Below are 15,903 nucleotides of genomic sequence, written 5' to 3'. Positions count from 1 at the left end.
CTCTATCTACCACATCTCCCTCCCAATCTATCCTATGTACCCCCCTCTCCCTCCCAATCTATCCTATGTACCCCCCCTCTCCCTCCCAATCTATCCTATGTACCCCCCTCTCCCTCCCAATCTATCCTATCTACCCCCTCTCCCTCCCAATCAATCCTAACTATCCCCTCTCCCTCCCAATGTATCCCATCCACCCCCATCTCCCTCCCAATCTACCCCCTCTCCCTCCCAATCTATCCTATCTACCCCCTCTCCCTCCCAATCTATCCTTATCTACCCCTTCTCACTTCCTATCTACCTCTTCTGACTCTCTAACCCCCTCCTAACTTTCTAAACCCCCCCTTTGAAGTTCACTTACCTGGGGCTTGTCCAGCGGTGAGATCGCGAGGTCTCTGTATCCCTGGTTCTGCCGGCTTCACTGCTGGGCGCCGGATATGACGACATATACCGGCGCTCGGCTTGAAATGCCGGCACTGCGAACCAGGAAGAGGCCTCGCGGTCGCGGAGAAGAGTGAGAGGCGCCGAACGGTTGCTGAGAACTTATTCCTCAGCAACCGCTCGGCGCCTCTCACTCTCTCCTCCGGGTCTATTAAAAAAAAAAAAAAGACGGCGTTTCAATTGGGGGGGCACACCGGGGGGCACAGCATGATGTAGGGGGGGCCATGGCCCCCTCTGGCCGCCCCCGCCGACGCCACTGTGCGTATGGGCAGTGTGTGTGTGTGTAAGAGCAGTTTGGGTATTAGTGTGTTTGTAAGATGGTGTCTGTGTATATATGTGTATGTGTAAAGGCAGGGGTGTGAGGACAGTGTAATGTATACACGTGTTCATGGACAAGCTTGTGTAAGGGCAGTGTATGTGTATATATGTGTTAATGGGCAGGTGTGTGTAAAGAGCAGTGTATGTGTATATGTGTGTGTGTAACCTCGTGAGTATGGGCAGTGTGTGTGTGTAAGGGTAGTGTAGGTATTTGTATGTTTGTAAGCTGGTATCTGTGTATACGTGTGTAAAGGCAGTCATGTATAAGGGCAATGTATGTGTCTATGCATATAAATGGGAAGGTGTGTGTAAGGGCAGTCGTGTGTAAGGGCAGTGTATGTGTATATGTATGTTTATGGGCAGTCGTGTATAAGGGCAGTGTATGTGTATATGCGTGGTAATGGGCAGGTGTATGTAAACTCAGCGTGTATGTGTGTTTATGGACAGGTGTGTGTAAAGACAATGTGTAAGGGCAGTGTATGTGTATATATGTGTATGTTTGTAAGCTGGTGTGTGTATGGGCAGTGTGTGTGTAAGGGCAGTGTAGGTATTTGTATGTTTGTAAGCTGGTGTGTGTGTGTATAAGGGCAGTGTATGTGTATATGCGTATTAATGGGCAGGTGTGTGTGCGCAGTGTATGTGTATATGAATATTAATGGGCAGGTGTGTGTGCAGTGTATGTGTATATGTGTGTTAATGGGCATGTGTGTGTAAAGGCAACGTGTATGTGTGTTTATGGACAGGTGTGTGTAAAGGCAGTATAAATAAAACAACCTCTGTAAAAAAAATAGCTGGGGGGCACAATTTCTATTCTTGCCTCAGGTGCAAAATGGGGCTAGCTACGGCTCTGTTGTGGAGGTTAATTCCTATAAAATATTAATTTTTAAAACATGAAAAGTAAAATACTTACACTCTAACCACTACATTTCCTAAAGGATTGTGATTTAATTTTACTTTTCTAATGCCATTAACCGCCTCATCCGACAAGAGAGAAGGTAGATGGAACAGGTGGAGCAAGGTAGGTTCGGTGTATGTCCAAAAGGTTAATTATATGTTATACCCCAATCATAATGGGGGGGCCCTATTGGCTCTTGCCGGGAACAGGATAGGCGTTATGGGGAAGGCACAGAATTGCAAGCTTATATACCTTTGCTGTTTATAATGTATATATTTACTATCCAAAAACATAAGAAACAATTACCGTATATTTAAAATTATATGTAACAATATATAGCAAATCTGTTTTGATTAATATCAGATTAAATTTCCTATTGTAGAGCCTTAATAAATCGTTTCCGTTATACAACTTAATATTGTGCACTATTAAATACACTGTATATGGAAAATGTAATAACTTTCTCTTTAATTTAATCTTGTATTAATTATACATTATGTATAGAAAACTCATCATGAAGGAAAAACTCTTTATACAGATTAAAAAATGTGGATTGTAACATTCTACTCTCCTACAATCTCCCACTCTTGTCAGTACACACCATTGTCCCCTGAATGTTCCATACACTCAAACAGGGTTATCAAGCTAGGGGACGGATATATTACTGGGGTTTATACATTTCACAGAACGGCCATCATAAAAAGAAAAAAAAAAGAAAAGAAAAACATAATAATAAGATATGCACATAGTATGCACAAGTTGCTTGAACCTAATTAGTTATCACATTACAAGCAAGATTTAACATAATATGAATAAATGGCAAAAATATTTGATGTTCGTTCACTAACATACTCATATTATATCTCTTTGTAAATCAAAACAAAGATGATATATAACGATGGAAGATGGCATATTAGATATTCTTTTTACATTACCTACAATTAGCATAATGCCTGCAGGACTTTTTTGCAGTGATTGAAGTCATGTCTCTCAATTAACACTTACCTCCAATAGAATAAGGAATATAAGTGAGAGTCACTATTTCCCATTATTCTTAATTTACTTAGGTATGCAAATGATTAAGTGATGTAGCTTTATGATACTAATCAAACCTTTGCCTTATTAAAATGTATAAAAACAGGCCATCTTTATTTGATTTTGGATTTGTGCTCAATCAACCTCTATGTTGGGCAATTATATAGTAAAAAGTACAGGTTTATTTAACAATGTAATTCTTTATATGACTTGGGATTTGGGGGGTGCCTGGAGGCTGTATTTTCCATTATAGAGTGGACCCCTTGATGGCATCACATACTTCCAGCAGGCGACAGTGGATAATTGCAGTGCAATATCTGGTTCCCGTGCTTGGATTTATGTTTAAATCACCCTGTACCTGATTAGGGGTACAGGGCGGCAACAGTGAGAGATCCAGAGCTCTCTAGACCCCATTTACCCCTTTCCTCCTGTCTGTCTGACCAATATTATTGGTTCTGATGGCAGGATTGTGTAAGTTGGTGTGGTTTTCTGTTATAACTAATTTGCATATGATCTGCATGTTGTGTTTTACATTAGGTGTGACGCATGCTGGTCGTAACTCACCGCCAGCCTTTTGAAAGGCTTTTGGGGGCTGGTGGTGCTAGTCCTGTCTGACGGTTAAAGTTTCGTTTTCCCGGTGGCCATGGGGAGGAGGAAGGATCGTCTGGTGGGTGTACCCAGTGGGGGTACAGGTCTTTCCTCTCACAATGACCCTTATAAAATATTTTTTTTTTAGATATACTAGTGGAGCCTCTTGCAAAGCTCTCCAATTCTTGTTATTCCTTCTTTGTCTTCTCCCCATGTCTTCTTTCTTCGCCTCCGGGCATACCCTTCTCCCATAATTTGAGGAACAGAGAGAGGCTGTCCTTGTGGCTTCACCCTTTTTGTGGAAGTACTCTGAAAGACCATAATGAGGATGGATTTGCGTGAGGAGCGCGGAATGGGGTGTTTGTCTATGAGAGACAAACACCCCACTCCACACTCCTCTCACCTATGCTCTTTCCTGTGGGACGACGGTGTTAAAACCAAATGGGTGCTTGGATCCTTACAGGGGGGTTTATGGTTAGGGGGTTGTTAGGTATTTTTAAGGTTGTTTTTTTTACTTAAACCCCACTATCCTACAATGGAGGGTCTGAGAGAGGGGGTGCAGAATCGCATCAAGATTCCTCCGCAGGGGGCAATAATAGAAAGAATGGAAAAAGATGGTATTTTTTATTTTAATCCCCCATTCCACTGAAAACAGAATTGGGGGTTAGGGGAATGCTAACCATGCCTCCCATATGTTAACGCTTGTTAAGCTTTAACCTCTTCCATCCTCCTGAGAAACAGATTGGGCGTATAGGGCAATACCACCAGGTTTTTTTAACCTTTCGATATATACATGATGGACAGTTGGAATTATGTCTGGGACAATTATTCTCTTCTTCCATTTCTCTTACCATTTACGAACCTTTTTGACATTATGTGCTTCATTTCTAATCCTATACAATTTGAGGTAATGTGTAAAAAGTTTACCAACTACTATATAGAGTACAAATTAAGAAATAAAAGAAATAGTACATGCTGTACTGTTACATGTACAAAACTTCCAAACCGGAATCTAAATTGTTTTATTGTCCTTTGTATTCTTACTCTAAATTGTTTGTCTAAATAATAATTGCCTTTTTGTTGCCTATCGTAATAAAATAAACTGTACATTTAAAGACATTGATTCATTTAAACTGTAAAATGTTTTGGGAGTTTATCTCTCGTAGGCAATATCAAAGTGTCATATTGAAGGTGCTTCTATTGTTGCACTTCATTCTTTATTACAGAAAGTAAGTTTAATATGCCATGTTGGTGTACAATAAGAACAAAGTGATGTGAATCAGTCACTCCAACCCTAACCATTAAAGCCCAGTGTAGAAATACAGATACATTTGTTGAGCACAAATGATATGAACCTCCACTTTTTCATCTTTTTGGTTTAAACCCTAAGCATTTTTTTGCATTGTAAAAAAGGAACAAGAACCTTTTTTACTAAATTTGAGTTGGCAGAAAAATGTTCAGGAACCATTTATATGTAGGGCCTACTCCAGATAGCCTCAGCTCTAAGTGTAGTATGTCTGGCCCTACATAAAGCAAGCTTTAATTAATTTCCTGCCTAATTTAAGTATGCATTATGCATTTCATTCATTGTTTAAAAAAACGGAAATGTATATAAAATGCATAGTGAATTTAGTTAGTAGAACAACTCTCCTGCTAATCTTGAACAATAAAAATGCACACAGCATCTCGATATATAGCCAACAACATTCCTAATAGCTTGTGAAATAGCAGGACAAAATGACAATTCATTGATTTATTATTTAAAATTTCTATTATAAATCATTATTAGTCATTGGGGATCAGCTGTAATTAATTAAACTATTTAAAATATGTAATTATAGTAATTTAAATATGTAGTAATGGCTGATGATTTAAGACATACTATATATCAGATATAATACATGTAAGTAGTGGGCAGAGCTCATCAGGAATGATGCTACCCTGCTCTCCCTCACCCTTTATATAGACAGAATATGTAGCCTCCTGTCCACATCAAGCAGCCAGTTTAGGTTGACTACATCTAGTTATGTGTTGCAGAATCATATATTTAGGCCTAGGTTGAATAGCTGTAGGGGATATCAGGTGAGATTGATCAATAGCTTTTCTGATACTACACAGCACTAAAATGTCATGTGGTCTTTGTGGACCTCAGTAATCTTCCTTGTGACTTCCTTGTGGTCAGCTGCATGGGGACAATCAGAGACCCTAGTAGGGTCCATGTAGATCCAGCAGAGTCTCTAATACATTGAATGGTCTATCCTGCACCCAAAGCCATTACTTGGAATCTGTCAAGATGCATCCACTGATAATGGTTCCTGCAGACAGAGCGAGACGAGGCACATTCCCGTGTGCTGACAGGAAGATTTCCCTGCCAATTCCAAAAACACAACATTACATCCTATAGCTTCATACCGCTATTACATTCTGAGGGTTTTTTCATGATGGAATAACAGGTTCTGAAGACGTTAGTCAGTAAAGTAAATATGATTTTCTCGAAAGATATATAACAATGTAATCTCTTCTGGGGAATTATGATTTTATATATATCTATCTATATATATATATCCTATTTGGTACTAGTATGTCCTTAAAAAATGCACATCAATGCAAAAAGTTACACTAACGGGAATATAAAAAAGACATTTGAGCAATCAAAGTAAATCATACAATGCATGAGATGGTAAGTGATTTGAATATAGTTCATACTGTACCTTGTACCATTTGATTTCTGGCTCCCTGTATGGCATTATAAAATCTTCTATTTCTGGACATAAGACTTCTTTGCTTTTGCTAAGTTCAGCTGTTTCAAAGTATTTCATCTTGGAATTAAAACAGTATCCAGTGTCATTGTCTCCTACTACCAGGGAGATAGAAACTTTCATGCAGTAAGTTGAGTTCCTGCAACAAAATAAAAGATGACATAGTTAAAAATTAGACAAGATCCTTTTTTTGCATTCCTGCACCATAAATTAGTATTTGTATCTGTAAAAATGACAGCGATGCCTAAAGGGGAAGAGCAAGACAAAGAGATGAATGTTACCAATTCCACAGCTGGGAGATATAATTCATCTTATATCAGAAATTATGCACAACTCCATCAAATCTATTTATTTTTTTATCTACTAATTCTAACACAGCAAAGCTTTAAAAGTAAAGTGATCACAAATGTACGACTGTATCCTACTTATATAACCAACAGATGTGTGGAATTAGATCAAAACAATAGTTTTCGGTTTCAGTAAAACAGATTAATTAGTATTAGTCAAGAAGATCAACCTGATTTTAAAAGCCTTTTTTTCTTGGGTCCTATGAATGGATTAAAAAGTGACTTTTATTTCACGGTTTATTCTCATGGGTACTAATGCTTAGTTTAATTTGTCTCCTTACATGAACTTTCACTATTTTGTGCTTTTTTCCCTCTGTTTTTCTATGCCATTCAAATATAAACACATGCTACACCCTTAGTTATTCACATCATTATTCAATAAGCTATGCCATTTTTCTAGGCTCTGAACTTCTATGCATGCATCATCAATATATTTGTGTAATGCTATTTTAAATGAAACACTGCATTAAAAAAACACTCTTATCAACACGAACACCAAATTTATAAGAATATATTTCTTGGTGGGCCTGGATTTCCTTTGTTACTGATTGTACACCTTTGACCCTTATGGGTTTATTAATCAAATATTTTTATGCTCCTCACATCAAAGGAAGTTGACATTCTCTTGTGTTATTAGGTGGTGCTTATTCATCATGTACCAAGAGTTCTGAGTCATTGTGATGAATATGCTATGTAAAATAACATATTTTTGATGTCTAATTTGTCTCAGTAGAAAAAAATAAGAACACTTGACAAATGGATCTCTTTATTATAATACAACACGTTGAGCTGTCGGAATCAGTCTTATTATAGGTCTGTATCATACTTTTTTCTCCAAGAGTCAACGGCGTAAGGCCCTATTGTTTCAAGTGAGATTCAGATGCATGTCATCATCCTTTGTTCTGATGCTGTCACTTATTGGCAACCATTTGCTAAAATGCAAATGTATTCTCTTTTGGCAGTAGTGCACTTTTTTCATGAATTGTGTCCACTACATGAAAAACGACTAATAATAAAATCACCAAGTAATCTTGGTTGGCCTTTAGGTCTGGTTATTATTACTTACTTTAGCATGTTGGTGTCTTCTTTCATTTGATACAAGGAAATACAATGTTATGGTATATATCTTGAAAAAAAAGATCCTGCTTTTGATTTTGTGTGATTCTCTTTGTAATAAAGTCAAAGTAAATAAGTAATGATTATTGACAATAGCTAACTGAAACTCAGGAGGTACAGACACGTCATATTAAAGAAATCACTCATTGAAGTTTTCATATTGATAGATTATGGTCTTAGCAAGGACTTGATGGTGCCATAATGCTGTGGACATTTTACCCCACCCAACCCGATTTTCTTCTGATTATTGACCAATATTCTTTTAAATACTGGTTGAAAATGAAGTTTGTGTTTGCTTTTGGTGACCAACTCTTTTTAAGTATGGGATGATGGGAATCTGAGAAGATCTGATGGTTTAGAAATAACTTAGGTGTCATGGCCACAGTAAGTGTCTGTGAGGTGTCAAAGGTTTATAAGATAAAAATGAGAAGTAAAAACACTTTCTAACTACTAATAGAGTGAAAGCATTTTAAGAACTAAGTGTAATAAAGAGTGAAAGAAGAGTGTTCAAGTGGGAAAGGAAGAAAGCGGTATCCTTGATTGCAGTCCAGAGGTTACTTGCTATTTTGTCAAGGACATTTTCTGTAGAGTGAGCAGTGCAAAGGCCAGAGTAAAAGAGATGGATCTTGAGTTGGGAAGTGTTCTTTAGGTACTGATGCTATTTGTCAAAGGATGTTGTCTTGGGAACATTTTAATTAAAAAGTAAAGTATATCATATTGTGTACTACCATTGGTCTCTTTAATGAAATTAAGGTGGAGATCATAATTGTAAGTTATACAATGTTAGCTATGCAATGTAATTCATTCTGTTGCTCAGTTATCTGAGAGTATTACTATACTTTAAACGTACACAAAAACCTCAGCTCTCCAATTCCTGCAGACAGACCATCATTTCTCTAAGACAGCAAGCAGAGGAGGTTAAAGAAAAAATGGATACGTGCTGATATTCTACAGGTTCATATACACATTTCTACAAGTATTTTTCTAGGAGCATAAAAAAATTATGTTGTGCCAGGCTTCCCCTGCTCAACCTGCATATTTTTTAAGTTAGAAAGGTGTATTCACTAAAATGTTGAGTGGTCAATGGAGGTTTAACTGGACTGACCAGACTCAACCTTCAGAGGAAGGGCTAGTAACTTCTGAATAATTGAGAATGTATAGCCCCCCCAACTACCACCACCAGAAACCAGAAGCTGGGTTTGTTAAGCCCTGGTGGAGCATATACAGCTCTATGACCCCCCCCATCTCTACTGGTAAAAGAAGATCTAGGTGGGAAAGCAAGAAAATACAATCTGATCCACAGTAAAGGGAAAAACAGAGTACTATGCATGTCAACACTTATGCAAAATTACATTGCAAATTGCCTTACATGTGGCTGTGTTTAGACATAAATATGATTTGATAGTAGATTCCATTTTGTGTTTAAATGTAAATATGTCTTTAAATAAGCCAATGACAGAATAACTTTAAATGTAATGTATAGTGCAATTGTCTAGAAACTGTGTGTTCTGTTACTGTGTCATGCTGCGTAATGCATCTTGTTTTACAGTATAATTTCTGAATCTATGAGGTGTTTACTCTGTAATGTCAGTTTGTTTTTTGTTTTTTTACTGTTGTATGCATTTTCTCCGTGGTGGTACTAATCCTTGACTCATTCCTAACATTCTAGTACCATACGCTGACACACACTAACACCGTACACTAACACATACACACATATGATGAGATGAAATACTAACGCAAAAACTTATGCCAACATCACACAATAACATCTACACACACGCTAAATGCACACAAGCTCACCATATGCTGATACACACTCCCACCATAAAACGTACTATGGTAACACACACATGCTAACATCATATACTGACACATGATAACACCATATGTTATATATATAGTAAAATATAGATCCAACTAGGCTTTTATTATTTTGTTTTTGGTGTATTTGATTTGTAAATAATTTGTAAATAAAAATCATAGTTTTAACACTAGAGAAATGACTTTAATGACCCTTACCTAAAAGGAGTTTGTCACAAGATAGATAGATAGATAGATAGATAGATAATAGGGTATGTGATTAGCTCTTTACTGTATGACTGAATGTATTATTTTGCTTATTTGATTAGAAAGAGTTGCTGAAAGTTATGTTGCTAAGAAAATAATACCACATACCTGCGGAGAAAAGAACATTACTAAGATCAGTTCTTTGTCTAGGTTGGTTTTTTTTTTATGTTCTGGGACATAGACTGCATTTTTAGATGATTAATTTGTTCGGATGACTCTATGTGGTCTAATTCACAACAGTTCACAGAAGCGTATACCCTTTGTGTGAAAGCTGCATACAATACTAAAATTTCTCTAAATTCACCTGACCTCTAATAGGTTGAAAGTGGCACCTGCTGGGAGTAATAAGGTATTTTACTGTACTCCCTCTTATTCCAGAGATCTGTGAACTGACTGCAGATTAACGGCAGTTCAGATCCATCTTTGAACTGAAAAAAAATGGATATGCGTACTGAATCATGTAGATTCTGGTAGGCGTTAGAAGCTGCCAATATCACGTACAGTGCCTTGTAAGTCATCTGCTGTGTTAAAGCAGAATATCATCTATTGTTTTAAGATGCTTACCACCAGAAGAACCTTGGTTTAACAAATTTATGAAACATGTCCTTTCAGTGTTGATGAAAATATATAGATTTTCTGACAACACAAACATTTTTTTTACATAAATGTTTTCTATTGTTTTGTTTTACCTACAACAAACCGGATGCAAAAAAAGCAATATTTCTTGTGTCCTTCTAAACAACTAGGTGTAGTGTGGCTATACTTAAAAACAGTAGCAAAAATATGAATTTTCTTGAGTTACACCTTTAAGGTTACAGTTTAATTGTGCATCAAGCAAATAATACAAATACTTTGTTTGGCTTTTTCCAGTTACGTACCATCATAGTATATATTCCTGCATATACATTCCTATGTATTCTTGCTGTGGATTAGTAACTAAATTCATATTCAATGTAAAATTATGACCTTTGACAAACAGATATGTATGGCATTGTCAGTCAGTAGGGGAGTGGAATATACTGTTTGGTTGATCCGTGTCATATATTTGCATTAAAGAAATTCACAGAGCCATTGGGCCCTTTAATATAATTTAATTTAATTCTTTAATCATGAATTTACAGATGATGGTAATCCAGGGCAATCTAAATGAGCCTCAAATTGTAGCTGGGGTATCCAAATTATCTGGATTATTCATGGCCCTGAGTGACTACAATTGTCCCCAACTGGTCTAAGAAATGCTCTAACAATTACTTGATTGCTTAAAAAACCTGGCCCCGAGGTTTTTCCAATGAAGGTAAGACCATGAGTACGCGAAGCTATAGTAAATAATTGTAAATAAACATTCATTGAAATGCAGTGCTAGATTTCATCATGGAAACTATATTTTTAACTTAATAACAGCTGAGTTACTTTGCATAAAAATGAGATCATTTCTGTGGTGAGGAAAAGATAAAAGTACTTTAAATATTTAGATTTCAGGTGATTTGTTTTAAGCGTTATATGCAATTTTGTTAACACATCCCAAAAAGAAGAACATTACATCTGCAATATCCTTGAATATGATACTTACTTTAGCTCTTACTAATAGTTTATTAATGGATTTACTGTTTTAAAAACAAGTAATCTCTTTTGGTTTTTTTTTATTAAATGCAAAACGTAATATGGTAATAAAACAAGAAAAAAATATTGTCTATATATATATATATATATATATATATATATATATATATATATATATATATATATATATATATATATATATAAATATATATATAAATATATAAATTATAATAGTATAGTATAAATTAGTAGTTACCTGCTGAAAATTGCAGAGACATAAGGAGAAGGATGTTACATTTTCATAGAACAAGGGAACGTTTTAATCAGGACAAATGTCCCATGGGTGTTGTTTGGGGCTTTAGTCAAGTGTTATAACCCTGAGCATCACAAATATGTTTCCCAGGTCTATGTGAAATTTTTTTTTGAATTGGAACCAAAAAAAAACCCCAAATATGATGTACAATCAATCTTCTTAAACTCTGGCTGAAGTGTGTGGGTAAATAAACAGACGCCCTTTTACATGATCAGCTCATCTAATTTATTGAAGCTTTATTGTTTTGTTATTCTACTTCTAGAACGCCACTACATCTTATACCAGTCATGGCCTTGTAATACATACTCAATGTTTTTAAGCTTTTCTGTTCTTTCTTTAATGCCAGTGAATATATCTTTTACAATATGGATGGTAAAACATGAACAAGTATGCAAAGGCCTCCCAAGAAGTGAGAAAATCTTTAAAGTGTTCTGGTTTCACATTATAAAGGAGATTTCAACATTTTATTGATTGTGCATTTAGAATGTCGAATAATTGTAGTCACTAGGAACACTGATCTCACCTTAAAAGATTTAAAAGACAGCAAACATTGTTTTGTTGATATGTATTTAACCAACCTTCATATAATTGCTGTATACGTTTACAGCCTTTTTCCTATATCAAGTGTTTTATGTTTTGTGAGCAGGGTCAACTTAAAACATTATGGTAACCTGTGCCCCCCCCAGCCCATTTCTACCTTACTGGAGGTCTGTGCATGCCCTGCTGCCGTGAGTCCTTGCCAATAATATTAAACCTAATTGGATATCAGTGATATAAAGAGATGACTCAGAAATAGCTAAGATTCTCAGTGACATTATTTACAAGTGCCATTTTGTTCTGATATGAATAGCATTATATAGCGATATTATTCAAATTCCAGTGATTTGGGTTCCTAATGTAAATAAAACATACAATAAAAAATAGAAAGCTCGAAATAGGCCCCATCAATTTTCTTTTACAGTAAAAATGGATGTCACCCAAGTTGGACCTTGTGACGGGAACGACCTGTACCCCGACTGGGTATACCCGCCAGACGATCCTTCCTTCTCCCCATGGACACCAGGCACAACCGACAGTCAGGACTAGCATTGAAGACAGGAAACATAGCTCTTCGTGAACCTCGGCCGCACTGTAGTATACAGAAGCATAGCAATACAGTGCTTTTACGGCCCTGACAAGGACAGCACCAAGGCTTACCCAATAACAAAACAGGACTCATATTGAGGTAACACAGGAACTTGTAAGCTTACTACATTTTTGCCAAAACAAAGGTTACTCAGATGCCTAGGTGAAGCTTTCATTGTCTGTGAAAATATCATTTTGTGAGAAGTTCTCATACTTCTTCCGTCAGAAACTCTAAATCTGACTTAAGTCACATCATATGCCTTTGGTTATAGACCAGATTATCTATTGTCCCTGTGATCTGATCTGACAATGTGTCTGATTTCATTTACCATAAAACCTTGATCTAACATGGTAATTATTTTCTTAGAAATGCAAGCAATTCCAGAGCTTGTAAATATTTTCCACTACTAAAAAAAAAGCAAATGAGTACAATCAATATAAATGTACTTCCTATTTTCTTCTGCCTTAATACACTCCTTGTCAAACTTCCAAGTATTGTTCTTCAACATACTAGAGCCGTTTTAATGAACCTAGTCTTTAGTATCTCTGAGCAGTGACTGTGAATGTACATTTAATGGTATGCATGCCCAGAAAATGCCATGTTTTTCCAAGAATAATAGAAAATATTGGGATCCCACTCTGGTGATCTAAATGGTCTACAAATAGAGACATACAGTATGTGCCATTTGATACATGGATATTATTGCTCCTGATTTGCAGGTTTCAGATGTAGGAGCCCAGGGACAGTGGAAAGGGTTGTGAGTAGTCTGACCTTTATATTCACTCCCCACCTTGGACTGAACTCACAGTTCTAAGTGACTATGATAGTCCTAGGCAAATAAACCATAATCAGTAAGCAAGAGATCTAGAGACCTTTGGTCAATATATATTCCTACATGGAAGATACAAAGAGGAATATTGCAGATGATTCATCTATAGCCATCAAATGGCCTGAGACAAGGATCTTAAGAGTTTGATAAGCAATTGCACTAGTCAATGTCAGCTACAGGAAATAAATATATAAATGCCAAGTGGCTGGAACATAAACAAATAAACTTTGCATTATGACAATAGTATGCAGGACCAAGCTTACTGGAATTCTGCCAAGAATTACATACGCCAACCTGGATGATGCAGGAGAGTATGAGTTGTAGTTTGGTACCACTTGGAGGATACCAAAGAAACAACTTTCCAAGAGCCAGTCAATTGCACCACTTAAAAAGTCAGTATCTCAAATTACCTTTGAATCTACCTTCCATGTTCTTTGATTAGTTCTAACAACAAAGATGTGTAAACTTTTTGTATGCCTTGACACAAGCATGAAATAGTTATTTTCTGTTCTTCTTTGCTAAAGTTTTCAATAAAAAGTTTATTTCAAGTTTCTTCTGACTTTAGCTCTGTATGCATTATCTTGGTATGGTGCCGCCACTATGTATATATCAAAATTATATATTAGATCAGTTTCCAACAAATGCTAGTTATTCACAGCAGCATATTAATCATATGTTTCAACAACATGGTCTTCTTCACTTAAAGAATATTGAAGGTCTCATAAAATTATGGGTACTTGACTTTCTATAATTTTAAACCAATTGCACTGTTCTTCTGGTTAACAGGAACAATTTATAAATTGTGTCTCCCAAGTAATTCTGCATAGAAAAGAAATGTATCATTTTGCTTAAAGTTTTCTAAGCAAATACACAGTATGATTTATGACTAATTTTAGGTAAGATTGGTATAAGACATTTTCATTTTTCAAAATCAACATAACAAAAATGGAAATGCATATTCCTATATTTTTATGTAAGTGCTGATCCATAAGGTGTTTCTTCTAAGCACTGTTTTGGAACATTTTAATATTCTTTTTCTATTTATTGGTGTTTTGTTGTTGTAACTCTAATGTTTATTTTTACCAATAAAGTTTGTGAATTTAACAAAATAACATCAAGAATAAATAATGTGACATCAGGTGAGCAATTTAAAGATGCCAGTTTACTTGTTTTAATAGACAGTGGAAAATGGTTACGATTTTATATAATGGATGGATTTATCTAATTTTTTTTTATATTTGTAGATAATATATTGGGGGGAACATTCACTTTGGTCACTGTTTCTCTTGCCCTTTTTTGATGATTACTGTATTTGCACATATATAAAATGTACATGTTTTTAATGATAAAATAAACACATTATTTAAATTTTCTGGCCTCCTGCCAGATTCTATGAAGCTCTCATACCTGGGAGCTTCCCAAGTCTGGAGCTCTGCTTTTTTCGGCAAGAAACTTTCTTCTGATTTATGTGTTTACAATTACTAGACAGGCTTGGAAAGACAGTACTTGGAAAGAAGAAAGGTTTAGGCACAACCACTAGTGTTTCTAACAGAAACAAATGCTGTTGGTTCCTCTAGAATGTTCAGTGGGGGCACCATGTAATATTATAACACATTATGTTAATGTGCTGCTCCAACCATATGAACATAAATGTTTTATGCAATGTAAGCATATATATTATGCGCATGAAATATAAGTTCTTGGTGATAAGGTTTTTCTAGAGGCCTTTGTTGAGTGACAAAATGTGTATTAGTCTTCTAAATATGAGAAATTTGCACAACAATATCATACTTTATATGTAATTCTACCCCGATCAGCCGTAACTTTATGACCACCTGTCTAATATTGTGTAGGTCCCCCTTTTGCTGCCAAAACAGCCCTGACCCATCGAGGCATGGACCCCACTAGACCTCTGATGGTGTGCTGGGGTATCTGGCACCAAGCAACAGATCCTTTAAGTCCTGTAAGTTCTGGCATATGTTCTCCAGGCAACCGACACGCATGCACCCGGCCATCCATGTAAAAGAAAATGTCATTCATCAGACCACGCCACCTTCTTCCATTGCTCTGTGATCCTGTTCCTATGCTTACGTGCCCAATGTAGGCTCTTTCAGCAGTGGACAGGGGTCAACATGGGCACCTTGACTGGTCTACAGCTGCGGAGCCATATACACAACAAACTGTGGTGCACTGTGGGTTCTAACACCTTTCTATCAGAACCAGCATTAACTTTGTTCAGCAATTTGAGCTGCAGTAACCCAAAAAAACTATTTACTAACCAGACTCAGACTATAGGTAAACATTACACTGTGATGGGGGAAAACATTAATAGGCATAATTTAGACAAAGGTTATAAATTAAGGCCTAACTGAGAAGACAGAAACAATCAACCTCTGTGTACCAACAATCAATTTCTGTATACCAACAAGATGAAGCCCGACCACAAACAAACTAAACTCCAACCTTGTCCTTGCAGCTCCCCTAGAGACAGAAATGCATATTGCTCTTA

General features: G+C 36.3%; 1 protein-coding gene across 3 annotated transcripts in view; it reads right to left on the bottom strand.

The window, feature by feature from the left end:
- Nucleotides 1–15,903, bottom strand: part of LOC149289826 (interleukin-1 receptor accessory protein-like 1) — a 496,443-nt gene that overhangs the window by 215,442 nt on the left and 265,098 nt on the right. For all 3 annotated transcript variants that reach the window (XM_089490310.1, XM_089490311.1, XM_089490312.1), the window contains one exon: nt 5,986–6,172. In XM_089490310.1, the coding sequence (XP_089346436.1) occupies nt 5,986–6,172 (187 nt within the window). The remainder of the gene's footprint in view (nt 1–5,985; nt 6,173–15,903) is intronic.

Source organism: Sceloporus occidentalis, unplaced genomic scaffold, assembly GCF_023333645.1.
Source record: "Sceloporus occidentalis isolate IW3139 unplaced genomic scaffold, rSceOcc1.0.p SCAF_43, whole genome shotgun sequence".
In the NCBI taxonomy this organism is placed as follows: Eukaryota; Metazoa; Chordata; class Lepidosauria; order Squamata; family Phrynosomatidae; genus Sceloporus; species Sceloporus occidentalis.
This window is presented reverse-complemented; position numbering and strand designations above follow the sequence as displayed.